General features: G+C 42.0%; 1 protein-coding gene across 2 annotated transcripts in view; it reads right to left on the minus strand.

Moving 5' to 3' along the window:
- Window positions 1-17,130, minus strand: part of FRMD4B (FERM domain containing 4B) — a 286,248-nt gene that overhangs the window by 178,832 nt on the left and 90,286 nt on the right. The window contains exon 1 of one of the 2 annotated variants that reach the window (XM_089519389.1): window positions 3,280-3,567. The exons of the other annotated variant lie outside the window; for it this stretch is intronic. Coding sequence (XP_089375515.1) covers window positions 3,280-3,441 — 162 coding nt within the window. The 5' untranslated portion in view covers window positions 3,442-3,567. Of the gene's footprint in view, window positions 1-3,279; window positions 3,568-17,130 lie in introns of those variants that run through there. 2 annotated transcript variants of the gene reach the window in all.

A 17,130-nucleotide genomic window follows, 5' to 3' on the forward strand; every position in this document is an offset into this window, starting at 1 on the left:
CAACAAATTGAATTTCATTTAGAGGTCTAGGACATTACCTTTTACATTAATTAGACTGTTGTGAGATTAAATGAGTTGGCTACATCATGAAACACTCAAAAATGCTTTGGAATAATCATCAACTACAATGGGCATCCCTTTGCATTACTCTGATAGTCTAGCCCAAATATACGATGATCTATGTTCATAAAGTAACATCTAATGATGCATTATTTCTTAGATGTTAAGTTGTGCTATGTTTACTCCTATATATAACAATAACTCCTTAGAGCTAAAAGTCCTTATTTAACCACTGAAGAAGCACACAGAGTCAACATAGAGGTGAAGCAGATGGCCATTAAAGAGTGGCTTCTAGCCGCTCCAGCCACAAGTGAGCCAGGACTGTGGTGATTGCATAGCCAGCTCTTAAAGGGAACTGCCACCTGCAGTCCCAAGCCATGCAGGTCATTTGGACTGGAGCGTGCCCTTGGGATGGCTTCCAAATGCTTTGGGGACATATATCATCTAAATGCCATTCCTTCAAAGTGGCTGGAAGCTGCTTTATTTGACCCATGCATTTTAGGCCATAGAAAGAGGAGCAGTATCACTGGCAGGCCAAGGCCTGAGGGGAAAAGCTACGGGCTGCCAGTGGGGAGCATGCTAACCCTATCCCCTCCTTCAGTATTTCCATCACACTCCTCTCATGGAGGTTGACTTTCTGAAGAGGAGGCCCCAACCTAAACGTAGTGTGTGGGGGGAGTATTTTTTTTTTTTTTGCAACATTCAGAATACAGAAGAGGAGGTTCTCATCCTCAGGAAATCATCTACCAAATGCGGAGAGTGCATGAGGTCTAGGGTACAGCTAGCGCACTCCCCCTTCCTTGCATACTCTACTCAGTTCTTGAATGGTCAAGAGGAACACAATTAATGTAAGATAAGGATCAGAGTCTCTCCCTTGAATCCCTTATTGGACTGACAGTACTGTATTCCAACACTGCACAGTGAAAACAGTATGCCATTTTAACTGTCATTGATTCATCCTGAGGAAATCTTGCAATTTGGGGTTGGTGAGGTATTACAGTCAGCCCTCCATATCCACTGATTTTTTTATCCATTAATTCAATCATCCACAGAATGAAAATATTCAGTATATATTCAACAAGGAGAAATGTAAGGTACTGCACTTAGGGTGGAAAAAAGAAATGCATAGATATAGGATGGGGGATACCTAGCTGAATGAGACTACATGTGAAAAGGATCTAGGAGTTCAAGTAGATCATAAGTTGACCATGAGTCAACAGTGTGATGCGGCAGCTAAAAAGGCCAATGCAATTTTAGGCTGCATCAATAAAAGCACAGTGTCTAGATTAAGAGAAGTAATAATGCAACTGTATTTTGCTTTGGTCAGGCCCCACTTGGAATATTGTGTCCAGTTCTGGGCATCACAATTCAAAATGGATGTTGAGAAACTGTCCAAAGGAGGGCGACTAAAATGGTGAAGGGTCTGGATACCATGCCCTATGAGGAATGACTTAGGAAGCTGGGGATGTTTAGTCTGGAGAAGAGAAAGTTAAGGGGTGATATGATAGCCTTGTTTAAATATTTGAAGGGGTGTCATACTGAGGAGGGAGCAAGCTTGTTTTCTGCTGCTCCAGAAAACAGGACCTGGAACAATGGATGCAAGCTGCAGGAAAAGAGATTCCACCTCAACATTAGGAGGAACTTCCTGACAGTAAGGGCTGTTCAACAGTGGAACACACTCCCTCAGAGAGTGTAGTGGAGTCTCTTTCCTTAGAGGTCTTTAAACAGAGGCTGGATGGCCATCTGTTGGGTATGCTTTGATTGACAGCTCCTGCATGAACGGCATTGGACTTGATGGCCCTTGGGGTCTCTTCCAACTCTACGATTCTATGATTCTATGTGTGTGTGTGTGTGTGTGTGTGTGTGTGTTACAAAAAGCAAGCCTCGATTTTGCCATTTCATATAAGGAACACCATTTTACTGGGACATTGTACATGATAGGATTTGAGGGTCCTGGAACCAAACCCCAGCTGATATCAAGGGCCTACTGTATTGCCCACTCTCCTGAACTACTGTAGAGTTCCCTCTACAGTGCATTACAATTCTGAATGAATTACCAAAGAACAAATTCTGAGATTCTATTGGATAGAGTCATGGCAGTTACAGTGGTATCAGACTGCTATAATGGTGCAGTGTTGATACTTTGAAATTCAAGTACATTAGAAACCTCTATAAAGTGAATGAAAAATCACAGTGCACATCCACCACTGGCTATACATCAGAGCACAGCAAGTTAAGGCATACTTGCTCTATAACCATCTAAACATTCCCTTTTCAAACAACATTGCACACATACAAATCAATAGCAGTTTAAATATTTCACCCCCACCCCCACCTCCAATATCTTCTGAGGCCTGGGACAGCTTTTCATGGTGAACTTATGTGGAGCAATTGGGGAGCAGCAGAAACTTATAACTGTCTTTAAAACCAAACAAAAGACAACTTATTTAAAAACCTACCATTAAATGGCATTCTTTGTGGCATTAAAAATGATATTGCTACATTTTTGCTGTCTGTCTAAGTACTACAAAGGAATAACAGGATGGGGAAGGAATTAACAGGAGGGATATTTCCAATATTCACTGTTTACCCCTCTCCCTCTTCATTCAGCACACAATTAGAAATGTATAGGACATGCTAAAGTGATTTATCTTCAAGAGAACATAATAAAAATGCAGAAAAAGAGACTATGAAGGGGAATATAATAAGTTTCTCCCCTCTTCACAATTCTTCGTGCTCTGTTTACTTGATAGACACTGAATTAACCCCAATAGTTTTAAAAGCAGGCTGCTGCTATGGACTACTGTCTTTGGAAAGGAATCAGCATGGAAAAGGGCAATCAATCCCAAGTAATGGTTTCCAACAACATTGGAAGGCATTTTGCCCAGCAAAGATTTCTGTACAGCGTAGTCTTCACACACACACACACACACACACACACACACACACACACGAGCACACGTGTCAAAATGATTAAAGTTGTGTGAAAGAGAAAGACTTTCACACAAGATACTATGAAGACATAAATCCAAAGACTACATTATATTGGACACAGAAATAACTTTGTCTGGGAATTTTGCATTTCATTCAAGAACATCCGACAGGTGAGGAAGTCAGACTTAAGTTACAGATGGACTTTTCTTTTGCTTTCTCCCTCCAAAAGGAAAAAAAAGGAAAAAGGAAAAAGAAAAAGCCCAAAGTTGTTGTTGTTTTTTTTACCTGATAAATGTCCCTTATCCCACACCAGGCTCTCAGCGCTTGGTGGCATCCCCTCACTCTTTCCGTGTACCACCTCCTCAGCGTTGAGACAGTCACGTTCCAAACAAAGCGACTCCCGCTGAAAAGGAAGTCTTCAACTCCACACATGAACACCGAAGCCATGATGTCCTCTTTCAGAGTGTTAGCCTGGCAAGGCACACACTTTGCCCTGCCTCCAGTCTGTCAGTCCACCTTTTTTTAAAAAGAAAAAAAGTCCCAACAACAACAAACCACAGGCCTGCGTGCATGCACGCCCATGCACACACAGAGCACTCCTGCTATAGCAGACTCATTTAATATGGCACAGAAAAGGGGAGAGGTGTTGCTTGCAAGAGGCCAGGGTCAAGCTTGACACAAACTCCTCTTTCACTCTTCTGTTTCCTGGGCAGACTCCCAGACATGCCTTGGCGTTGCTTGAAGTCCGGCCAGCGGCTGCACTGGCTCAGCCTGACTAGAAGCGCACACAGCAGCCTTGTGTCCTTCTTAACAGCTTATATAAATCTCTGTTAAGCTTCAGTAGCTACCACTATGGATTCTAATTAAACGTTTAACCCATTTTTGCAGTGTGCACGCCTTTCACGACTACTTCATCTGAATACTCTGGGACTGGGAGAGAGGGAGGGAGGGAAGGGGGAAAGGAGAAAAAAGAGAGACAGCACAAACAATTCCTTCCAAGTAATTCAATACTCTGTTCCTTCCAATACACACACTCAATACTAGGAAAACGTACCAAGTTCAAAGGCACAGAGTATGAACACACCACGTAAACTACCTCTGGCATCTCTTCCTCATTTCTCAAAGAGATAACTCTTGCTAGTCTCACACAGGAGATATTAAGTAAAGGCATAGGAAACAGCATACAACTTTGAAACCCTATGAAAATAAAAGCCATCCTGTCATCTTTTTCTGCCTCTGTTCCTAGAAGACAACCCTCAGATAATACGTCACTGAATGCTTCTTGCCCATCTTGTATTTCAGTTATTATACAACACTTCGGAGATGAATGTTGTCTTACTAGTTAAAAGGGACTGTGGCTTTAATTCTCCACTAAACTAACTGTAATCCTATTAATATGCATGCACAACATGAGAAAAACAGAAGAGACTCACAAAGCCTGAGCCTTTCACCATGTGGACCACAGTAAATAAACAATGGTGAAATAATAGCCCACAAGAGACTCCCAGGCTTGCCTCAGTTGGTATAAAATTAGCCAAGGCCAGTCCTTCTGAGAATTACATTGTTGGTGCCAGAAAACAGTACCTCTTAGTTTTATAGGCAATTTGCTGGCAGAAGTTGAAACTAAGACAAGCTGTCTACACACACACACACATCTTGTGCAAATTGTCATTTTCTATGCCAAATTTTCATTGGATTGGCAGAGGGATGGAGACACTATAGGGATCCCCTTGGACATACACTATCAATTCTTATGTATAGACTGGAGCTGCTGGCTTGAAAAAATCCTCTCAACAGAGCAACAGAGCAGACAAACTAAGGCTTAACATGAAGATAAAAGAAAGAGCTGTGGAAACTACAATACAGATGATAACAGTAGGTCATAACTAGGGATGCCAGACTGAAAACTGGAAAAAGTTCCTATACCTTTAACTGAATCTGTATTTAGTAAAACAGTAAGCATGGACATATAGCCAATGACTTACTGGTACATTTGAACCTCGTTGCTACGGATGATACCTATCTCACTGTCAGTATACAGTATAATAGGAAGATTTATTAAATTAATAAAATGTCTCTTTAAAAAGACTGCATCACTGGCAAAGGTCAGATTTATGCACATTTGAGATTATCTCTGTTAGAAAATACTGGTGAAACAAAAGCTGGCAAACCAATCTTATAATCTCCCAAAGATGTTTACTTAAATTCAGTGACCATCTAAAACTTCACACTAGAAACGATAAAATGAGAGTGCTTTCCCAATTATATTCTAAAGCCACAAAAACTTTCATGGAATTCATTAATGCATTAAGATTCAGATGACTTTGGCACACAGCATGCAAATATCCCCACCAGATGCACAGAATACACTTTCCACCAGAGGTGAGGTCTATATAGAATTGGCCATTTCTTCAGTGCCTGAAGAAAAAGTTCTTGGAGCTAAGGCACTATGGGAAGCACACTGGCTCCTATTTCTAGCACTTTGGCTCCTATATACTAAGCCATCTTCCCACTTTCCAAAGTCACCTTCTCCCCTAGTGCTTAGGCTTTAATGACCACCTCAAAGCCAGGCATTGTAGAAACAAGGTTGGTTCTAAGTAGAGGCAGTGTATGGCAAGGGTTATAAAATAACTACATCAGTGGGGCTTTCTGCTCTGCTGGAACTGAATAAGGATCTTGTCCCACCATAGTATCTGTAGATACTGAACAAAAACTTTTTTGCACCCTTGGCTTTTAAGAATCTTTGTGATCTTGGAAGATAGAACAGCAATTATTCCAACAATGGAACTCTTCCAATTCCAAAGATTATTTCAACATTTATTGGTTTCAACCATGTTCTTGCTTCCTGAATTTCAGTAAGAATGAAGATGAACATCTGCACTGTGACAACAGGCCTTCTCAGAAAAAGAACTAACTAGCTGGGAGAACACACACATTATGACATCTGTACATAACAGCCAAATCATTTTCCAGCTGAAATATAAATATGTAAGACAAATGAGGGAAGTATAATTTCAATTACTGCTCCCCCTCCCCTTTTACTTCTGGGGCCAACAAAGATCTATTTCAATTTTAAAAGGGAAAACTAAAATTTAATTTCCACACTGATGTTTTCAACTTGAAAGCCAACACAGGCTAATCTTAATACTTGGCAGTCATAAGTACAACTGGCTCAGCTACAGTAACACAGGCAGCATGAGTTCATTGACAACCAGGGGCTCTACGGCATGTGTGACTAGAAATTTAAATGCTTGCACACATGGGAAATCTTCTACATTTATAAAATACCTTTTTGGAATAAAGTGATTAATGTGGTTTATAAAAGTAGAGTCCAATATTGTGGATGCCTCTGGCAACAGAATGATCCTGTCTGTATTTAATGTAGGTTTCCTGAAGTGTGATGCTTATTAATTTAACTACCAGATGCAAGAATGCATGATCCTATACTTGAAAATCAAGTTCAGCTTTGTTAGAATTAAAATACTAGGGGAAACTTTTCCAAAGAACAAAGATTTCTTAAATAACATGAAAAAGTAACTTTTTTAAAAAAGTCAACTCCCAGAGTCTCCAAAGCCTTGACCAGTGGCCATACTGGCTGGGAGGTTCTGAAGTACAAGTTCAAAAATGCCATACAGTCATCCCTTCCAATTCACAGGGGATCTGTTTCATTGAAATCACCACACCACTCTGCCTCTCACACAAATAACTCTTAAAAATATAATGCAATCACTCTTTGTATGTTTTTGCCTATATGTTAATATACCTATATCTGAAGTCGAAGGCTTTCATGGCCGGCATCCATAGTTTTTTGTGGGTTTTTTGGGCTATGTGGCCATGTTCTAGGAAATTTTCTTCCTGACGTTTCGCCAGCATCCGTGGCTGGCATCTTCAGAGAATGCTTGCCTGGAAAGTGTGTGTGTATACACACACACACACACACACACACACACACACACACACACACTGTGTGAGCCTGGGAATGCAGGAGTGATTTGCATGTATATTGTTCTGTTGCTGATGGCAGGCTTCAGGCTGGGAGCCATTGAAATCCACAAACATCTGAATAATTTCAACCGGAAAGAAGAAACCCCTAAAGTGAACAAAATTTGGCTACCAGTCCTGAAGGATAGCAAAATGAGGACTCAGCAAATGCAAATGGGAAACCATTCAGAGTCAGGGGCTTTCCCAGCAGATAATGATCACCAATTAGCAGACACTAATCCTCTTTTGCATTAGCCTCCCAGCCTGAGGCCTGCCATCAGCAACAGAACAATACACATGCAAATCACTCCTACATTCCCAGGCTCACAAAGTGTGTGTGTGTGTGTGTGTGTGTGTGTGTGTGTGTGTGTGTATATATAAAAACTCCTTTCCAGGCAAGCATTCTCTGAAGATGCCAGCCACAGATGCTGGCGAAACATCCGGAAGAAAATCTCCTAGAACATGGCCACATAGCCCGAAAAACCCACAAAAAACTATATCTATATCTGTTTCCAGTTTTGTAAGCTCTACTGAATCACAATTCTGAGAAAAAGGCAAGATGCCAATGGAGAAAATAAATAACTAATGATGAATAAAAAGAACCCTTTCTCTGTCCGTCTGATCATGCCTTCTTTGTGCCTAGTTACTAGGAAAGTAGGATGGTTCTTAAGGCTACTCCAAGATATTTCGCTGCCTGAAGTGAAGAACAAGACAGTACAGGATGGAAAGAAATGCAGATATCTTGAGACTTTTTATTTTTATTGCCTTGACATTCAAAATTGGGTGGGAAACTGTCAGAAGCTGAAGGAGGGAATATTTCACCCCAGGAGACCTTTTAAAAAAACCTATTTTTGCCCCCAAATGCCCCTAGGTAGTGTGGGGTATTTTTTTGCCATGTTTTTAGACATTTTAGGCCCAGGAGAGGCCTCCCCCCAACAGGAAGTCCTGGGAAGTCACTTCATGGGCTCGTTCCCGCTAGAGTTTAAAGTGAATTACTGATTGGGTTATGTGTTCGCCGTTCCCACTTGAAACTGGTTCAAATCCTACTGCGCTTGATATCAACCGAAATGAAGTGAGGCAAACACAAAAGAACCGCTCTTTCCTGACATTAGTTTTTGGGCAGTTCTTTTGAAAAGATCCAAATCCGAACTGTGTTCAAAAAGTGGGAACAATGGGTCGGATTCATATTGGGTGTGTGTGTGCCAGCTCTTGCCAGCTTCTCTCAGCCAGCCCCAGTGCTCTAGCGCCATTCTTGCGGGCACTGTCTTGGGTGGCTCCTACGGCATTCCCTTTGGGCTCAGCCAAGGCTGACAGGCAGGGCAGTCCTTCTTCCCTTCCTTCCCTTGGCAAGGAGGGAATTGAGAGCCTTTCCTCCTTGGAGAGAGAGCCAAGGCAATTTGGGAGTCTCACCAGAGTCCTTAGAGTGTGGCTTCACCTTCTCTTCCTTCCTCTGCTTTTCCCAGCTGGGTCATGGAAACCCACTGGGTGCCCCTGGGAATGTCACACTTTCTCAGTTGAAGGGGATGAAGAGGAGGAGAAGGTGGAGGAGGACCCAGCAGTGCTTTGGCCAGCCCCCCCCCCCCATTGAGGCTGCTGAGGATGGTTCGGCGCTGGGCCCTAGAGAGACCTGGATCGGGGCCTGGGAACTCACCTTTGGGGAGCACTCTGGTCGGGCTCTCCGGTTGAGGCAGCTGAGAGTGGGTCAGGACAAGGAGGAGGAGAGGGAAACAGAGCACTGCCGCTGCCGCTGCCATAGACAAAAAGGTGAGGGGTGCACCAGAGAGCAGCCCATTTGTAGGAGGTGAAGGAGGAGCCACAGGGGCCCAAGCCTTCCCACCATGCCACCACCCCTCCTCTATTATTGTTGTTAATGTTGTTGTGTACCTTCAAGTCTGCCGTGGGGTTTTCTTGGCAAGGTTTATTCAGAAGGAGTTTGCCTTTTTTTTCCCCTTCCCTCCCCCTCTCTCTATGGCAGCCATTTTTCCTCTCCCTCCCCTCATCTCAAGTATGAATCACAAAGGGGAGTAAAATCAGAGTAAACAGACCTGGAGAGACTGGATCACAAAATAACCCAGTTTCTGCACTGGGTTATTTTGTAGTGGGAATGAGCCCCATGATTACTTTTTTAAAGAAGCCTCTCCTGAGCTTAAAATGCCATAGGAGCAATCCAGGGCCATGGCAAAAATGCGCCCATGGCCCCAGACAGTATTTGGTGGCAATTTTGTTGGTGGGGGGGAGGAATGGTTTGTTTTTTAAAAAAAACAACAAACAGGCATGTAGCCCACAGGCTTCACTTTGCATACCCTGATATAGTAGGAAGCAAGACAGGGTAAAAAAAACAGGCAGACAGGGTATAAAGTACCTTTTCTTCCAATGGAAATTAGTGTAATTTTGAGGGATCAACAGCAAAGCTCTGGGGAAAGATGTCAGGAATATATATAATATTTAAAAATGTATGAAGCTGGAATTCTTAATAAGTTTAATATTTTGAATAAAGAAGTAAGTTCAAACAAATATGGCTAATGTGTGTCTTCTTCCAGATTGTGGAATGACTTACTGGAAGAGATCTGTCAGCTCAAGATGCTGTCTGAGCTGATATCGGCAGTAAAGGCTAGTTTGTTCTGGCAGGTCTATCCAGATTGTTTTAAAATTATTTATTGATGGATTTTAATACGTGGTGGTTCTATATGCTCTTTTAATTGTTCTGATGTGATGCGTTGCATTCCCTGGCTTGATCTGTAGGGAGAGGCAGGTAAATTATTATTATTATTATTATTATTATTATTATTATTTCACAAATATGCAATTAAAGTTAGATCAGTCCTCCCGCTCCATCCATGCCAGCTTATTGTTGTGTGCCTTCAAATTGTTTCTGACTTATGACAACCCTAAAGCTATTGTGAGGTTTTCTTGGCAAGATTCATTCAAGGTTTTTTTTTGCAAGTGCCTTCCTCTGAGGCTGAGAGAGGGTGACTTCCCCACGGTCACCCAGTGGGTTTCCATGGCCAAGCGGGTATTTGAACTCTGGTTCCAGGCCATAATCCAATGCTCAAAGCACTACTCCACTCTGGCAGGATACAGGCCAGTGTTACTCCAGGGTAAGACCACACTCCTTTCATATTTGATATCAGTTTCATATAAAAATGGATGCTGAGGTGGGCAGCCTAAGAGGCACCCCCACTGCATAAAACCAAGCCAGACCATATTTGGAAAACTGGTTGGCTCTAGCAAGGGCATCCACCACAATGAGGTTACACAAGACTGACCTCAGCATAATCTATTCTCAATGGAGGGCGATGATACGTTTCTGACCTGAGGTAGCCGTACAAATACGAACAAAAGGTAGCTCCTCTGTGGAAGGAGTTTTCCTTTGTTTGGGATATTGATGCCAGAACATTTTCTCAGTCTTCTCTTGTATTTGGCACACCCCCAGATTGGAACTATGCTTCAGGAAAGGTACTATTGCCTCTTAGCAACCTTCAAAGTCACTATTCAGAAAGGACATTGAGAAACTGGAGCGTGTCCAAAGGAGGGCGACAAAAATGGTGAAGGGTCTGGAAACCATGCCCTATGAGGAACGACTTAGGGAGCTGGGGATGTTTAGCCTGGAGAAAAGAAGGTTAAGAGGTGATATGATAGCCCTGTTTAAATATTTGAAGGGATGTCATATTGAGGAGGGAACAAGCTTGTTTTCTTCTGCTTCAGAGAACAGAACCCAGAACAATGGATGCAAGCTACAGGAAAAGAGATTCCAACTCAACATTATGAGGAATTTCCTGACAGTAAGGGCTGTTCGACAGTGGAACGCACTCCCTCGGAGGGTGATAGAGTCTCCTTCCTTGGAGGTCTTTAAACAGAGGCTGGATGGCCATCTGTCAGGGATGCTTTGATTTGGATTTCCTGCATGGCAGGGGGTTGGACTGGATGGCCCTAGTGGTCTCTTCCAACTCTACGATTCTATGATTCTATGATTCTATTTCTCCCAACTTTGCTTTGTTAGTTCTTGTGTGTGTACATGAGACACACACACACACTCTCTCTCTGTATGTGTGTGTGCATGTGTTGATTATTTTACTAATAAAACTAAGAAACCTTATTTGGAATTGCCTCTAGAGTTCTGTGTGGTTTGGAACCATTACACAAAGGCTGACTGTTGTTCCACACAAGATATGCTTTCAACTGAGCTTTTAAAATGCCTGTATTAATTTTTTGTTTTTTTGTGGGTGTCCTCCTGGGACCCCAGCATTTTGAGTAACACCAGCAAATCTGGAAATCTACCGGCCTTGCCACTTTGTCAGCAGGTATACGTATGGCTAGACTGTTTTGTCCCAGAGATAACAGAGACAAGCAAGATGCTCTCTACAGACAAAAAGGAGACATGCTCCTAGGTTACATATTCCTAGCCACAGAGTTTGGAAATGTTCCTTCCCACATTTAGGGCCATAAACAAATGAAATTCAAACTGTATTTGCACTTTGAACTGGTTAGGTTTAGCAGGTTGCTGTTAATTTTCTAATCCTCTCCAATTGCCTCCAGCTAACTTCTGATTAAGGTTTCTCTGATGATCCCTCTGATAAGTCACTGTGAAATAACCTCAAAGGGCTTGGCAACAGGAGATGGTCCTACCAGGGGTCCTTTGTGCCCAGCAGGGAACATCTGAGACAGCAGGAGGTGTCCTTGGCATTTGGGAGATGCTTAAAATATAAAAGGGAAAGGAGAGAAGCCAGGTAATTATATCTGCATGAATTGTTTTCATGGCTGAAATAAAATGATTGGAGCCCAAGAGCTATCCTGAGTCGGCAATTATTATTATTTTACAGCTTCATTAAATCTGTGGAAACTGGGAACAGAAATGCAAGTGATCCAAACAGTTGCAGAGAACAGCTCCCTACTGGGAAGCTGAGATAGTCATCTCACACCTATTTTATGGCATTTTGTTTATCTTTATGAGAGTTCAAAGCTATATCTTGTTCCAGAGCATTAACCTATAGCATGCTTCCTCAAAGTTTTTAACCCCCGGGAAAACTCCACCCAGCACCAACCATGGCAAGGCTAAGCTGTCTTTGCTCTCTGTGATGGGTCTCTTGCTGAAGGAGAGGAGGTTCTTCTGAAACTGTTAATCACATAGCCATCAGGCATATGCATGAATAAACTGTATTGTTCCATAGATGAGAGAGACAAGCAGGATGTTCTCTACAGACAAAAAGAAGACAAGCTCCCAGGTTACATACTCCTAGCAGCAGAGTTTGGAAATATCCCTTTTTGGATTACAGCTCCCAGAATCCCCCAGCCAGCATGGCCAGTACGCAGCAATTGTCAGTCCATCTATCAACACAATGGTTTGGAGAATGTCATTCAGGAAATAGGCTCAGCTAAACCAAGGCTTAAAAAAAAAAATTCTTGACATTTGGAGCAACTGTTAGAGAGATAGTTATGTTAGTCTCCTGCAGTATACACAACTAAATGGCATCTGAAAGCAGCAGAGATTTATTGTGGCCTTTTTAGAGCCAAATTCATCAAATGCATGAAGCAATCCTCAAATGGGAGGCATAGTCCAAAGGGCTATGTCCAAGCTCAGATACTTTGCTGCCTGTAGAGAAGCAGTAAGTGATGTCTCCTTCATATACTCAGCTGAAGGTATGGGGTACTTGAAACCAGCACATAATTTTGTACATGAGGCAGAAAATCTCTCAAACATCTCTACTCTTCCTTGATCTGGGATAATAACTGTGTAATACAATAATACAACAACATAAAAAGAGAACTAACAATTTGCTACCTTTTTTTGACATCCCAAACCGACTTCTTCAAGTAGCTCTGTCTAATTTTTTCTAACAGTAGGATGGCCTTGGAAATGAATAAACACATATACACCACTGTTCACTATTTTTGCTCTCTGTGGTGTGTATTTTTATCTGCCATCTAAGGATAACATTTCATGCATCTGGTCCTCAAAGCCTGAGCCAGAAGAGATGTGTCAGTGTTTAAGGTGCCACAAGACCTTTGTTGTTTCTATAATTAAGACCAGAATATGCTGTGACTCAGAGAAAAGTTATAGTTATGCATTTTGATTACAGGAAACTATAAACTGACAGTGGAATTTGAATACCGGAATAGGACCACATTTAACATCTCCCAAATGGTGTTTGTAAAGCCTATCATATTATGAACCAAGAGGTTTTTTAAGAATAATAAAAGCAATGAAGGTTCCTTTTTTTAATTAATGAAGTACTGGCACAATTAATGTTTGGCAGGCTAAGACAAAAGAAAGTCAACAATGATCTAAGATTTGGCGAGGCAGAGAATCAATAGACACTGTTTATTAGAGCAGATTAGAACTGGCAGAAATGCCACTCTGATGTGCATCAAACATCTAGAAATCAGACCTCAGCATAATCTAGGCCATTTGACAATGGAAGAGAAAATGACTCAGCTTGCACTGAACAACTGAACACTCATCTCCATAGTAAGGCTCTAAGGATGAGTCAACTAAAAGCAAGCCATATTCATGACAAGGTTTGAAAAGAAATCAGTAGAAAATATGATTTGGAAGATTTTCATGTGCTATGGAATAGGAATGTGATATTGTCCTTCTGCCCAGTTTGTGGGCTTCTTGTGGGTATTTGGCTAACCAATGTTTAAGCAGAATGTTGAACTGGACGGGCCTTTGAACTGATCCAGCAGGATATTTTTAAGGTTTTTTTGGGTTCTCAGACTCTGTTCTTGACTGGTTTCGATCTTATTTGTCTGGCAGATCTTTTGCAGTGGTTGCTGGCAGTCAGACTTCTCCTGTCCCCTTATCTGTTGGAGTTCCCCAGGGCTCTGTTCTGAGTCCCCTTCTGTTTTCTCTCTACACACTGTCCTTAGGTAAACTCATTAGCTCTTTTGGTTTTTCCTACCATCTGTATGCCGATGACACCCAGTTGTATCTTTCCACCCCGACCTTTCTCCAAGGCTTGAACAGCAAGTTTCATCATGTCTCACAGCTGTCTTGCAGTGGATGCGCCATCGGCGTTTGAAGCTCAACATGTCCAAGATGGACCTTCTTGTCTTTCCTCCTAAGCCCACCCTTCAACACTCCTTTTCTGTCTCTGTGGACAACATTTCTATTCAACCAGTCCAGCAAGCCCGCAGTCTTGGTTTCATCTTTGACTCTTCTCTGTCGTGTATCCCTCAGATCCAGACCACAGCCAAGGCTTGTAGATTCTTTTTGTACAATATTGCTAAAATCCAACCATATCTCTCCGCCTCTACTGCCAAGATCCTGGTCCATGCCCTAGTGGTCTCACGACTTGATTACTGTAACGTCCTCCTGGCTGGGCTTCCTCTTTCTCACCTCCGTCCTTTAATCTCTGTCCAGCATTCAGCTGCACGCATTATCACATCTGCCCACCGCTCTGACCACATCTCTCCTGTGTTGGCATCCCTTCACTGGCTCCCCCTCCCTTTCCGTATTCAGTACAAGCTCCTGCTGTCGACGTTTAAAGCCCTCCATGGGCTGGCCCCTCCTTACTTATCAGACCTTCTTCCTCCTCACCATCCCACTCGGGCCCCCCGTTCTGGTAGTCAAGGTCTGCTGTCCCAGCCCAGGATTTCCTCTGCCCCATCTCGGATTCGCCCCTTTTCACTTGCTGCCTCTCACTCCTGGAACCTTCTTCCCCCACGAGCAAGGGCCATCACTTCTTTAACCAGCTTCAAAACAGAGTTGAAGACCATCCTGTTCAGAGAAGCGTTCCCAGGCATTGCATAATTGTCGCTTGCTATTTGATGTTCTTTTGATGCCTGTTTTATCAAACCATTTCCTGTATTGCTATGTACTTTATATGTATTAGCCTACTAGCCCCACCACCTTTCCCTTCTCCTTTTATGTCATGTCTTTTTAGATTGTAAGCCTGAGGGCAGGGAACTGTCTAATTAAAAAGATTGTATGTACAGCGCTGTGTAAATTTACAGCGCTTTATAAATAAAGGTTAATAATAATAATAATAATAATAATAATAATAATAATAGGTTCTCCATTTTTCTACCCTTCCTTCCTCTCATTCCTGAGGGTCCCAGATCTTGTCTAGTTGTTGTAAAGGCCATGAAGCATCATCAATCAAAATCAATCCCTCTCTTCTTCCAGATATCAGCCTTCTCAGTGGCTGCTCCCACCCTCTGGAATGTCCTTCCTAGGGGCTAGGCTGGCCTCCTGTTTGCTTGCTTTCTGCTGGCAAGCAAAAACATTTTTATTCAAGGAAGCTTTTTAACGTGTTATCAAGAGAGGTGATTTATATGGGGTATGTATTTTAGTGACATTTTTAACTTGGTATGTTTATTGTGAATTTTATATTGTTTCAAAGAGAGGATTTTAATTGTTTTAAATTTTACACTGAAGTTTTGTTTTTAGATGTTTTTATCTTGTAAGCTGCCTTGGGTCCCTTTCTGGGTGAAATGTTTCCACTTTGGAAAACATTTTAACTTCCATTGAAAAACAATCATGCTTTTGGTTTCTCACAGAGCCTCTATGGATTGAGGTTGGCTTTGAGGGTATCCCAAAATGTACCTTTTTTTGTTGCAGTCACTCTGTCCCATCCTCTGCATGTACAGTGATTGTTGCCCTCAGGCCTCAGTCTGAGTTCTTTGTCTGTTTTCTTCTGCCTCCCATAACCTGCATCCTCAAGCCTCATAACTTTGGTCTCCATACTTCCCAGCTTTATTATTATTATTATTAAGCTTTATTTATATAGCGCTATAAATTTACACAGCACTGTACATAAAATCATTTAATTAGGCAGTTCCCTGCCTTCATGCTTACAATCTAAGAAGACATGACACAGAAGGAGAAGGGAATGGTTGAGGGGAAGGGGATCAGGTCCAGCATTCTTCTCTCCCTCTGAGGCCTGGACCATGGCAGATGGACAGATGGAGGGATCTGTATTTTAAGGATAGGCCTGATGGCATTGGCCTACCCTCTCCATGAACCTTCCTCTGTGCAAGAGAGGTAGCTATTGCCTTATCCAACTCTAATGTCTAGCTATCCCCTTTCATTTTCCATTTAAAGTTAGTTCTGCATATAGATTATTTGAAGGATTATCTTTATGTGTGTGCATCTTCACACTCACTTTAATAAAGGTTTATGTCATTTCCCATGCCTGCAGTCTCCACCAGTGATTACCGATATGGTTTGTGCTTCTGTATACATTACCCTTTTCTCACAAAGCCAAGTTGAGTATTACTCAAAATAATTAAAGATAGATTGCAATTGCTTGTGGAGAGCCTAAAAGTCCTACACATTTAGGGTAACAATCCTTTGTAGAGTTCTTTCAAAGTCTTAATGTGCCTTTAGCCTATATATAACCACCGGGATTATAGGCAATAAATATCTGAACACATCTCCCATGACCACATGATTAGTATATTGTTCTTGCTGATTTTGGATCAGGTTTATTTTTTCACAGAAACACTATGCTTAAAAGCCAGCTTGGCAATCCAGGGCAATGTAGTCTTCTTTTTCCCCTCTTCTACAGGAAATAATAGTAGAAGCAGTTTTCTACAACCCTGACACATGCTGTCTCCAATTACGAATGCCAAGAGCTATATAGCCAGCTCATTTAAAATTGTGCTTACATAAAATTTTCCATTAAGAGGAAGCATTCAAGTGATTTGTTTTCCAGAGGGACTCAGACACCTTGAGTAAATTTGTAGTGTTTAATCTCAGTATGGTAAGGAACTATTTATCCACCCAAACTATTTGGTTCACAGACAAAGATGCAGAGTTTGTGCTGTGCCTCCATCATTTGGATTCAGTTCCTATGCTACAAGACTTGGGCCTGAGTTTTACCCCTAATAGTCTTCCTTCTGCCTTTTTGCCCACATCTTCAAAATCTTTCCCTTTCACAGTGCACTCCAATGCATTCAAATCCACTCCATGTTTCTGCTCCTTGTCCCAATCTGTTCATACAATTCTTATGTACTCCATCAAGCTATCCACCTTGAAGTGCTGCCAGTTTTCTTCCTACCAACAGGATACAGTCAGGCTCTACAGCTTACATCTTTCATATTGCCATTTAACTCCTTAGCTATTGGAATGTGAGCAAACATTCCCTGGCCCAACCACAGAGTAGCCAATACTTTCTCATTTCTCTAAACTTAAGGCTTCTGTGATATACTGAG

The sequence above is a fragment of the Sceloporus occidentalis genome, unplaced genomic scaffold, assembly GCF_023333645.1.
Source record: "Sceloporus occidentalis isolate IW3139 unplaced genomic scaffold, rSceOcc1.0.p SCAF_1, whole genome shotgun sequence".
Taxonomy (NCBI): domain Eukaryota; kingdom Metazoa; phylum Chordata; class Lepidosauria; order Squamata; family Phrynosomatidae; genus Sceloporus; species Sceloporus occidentalis.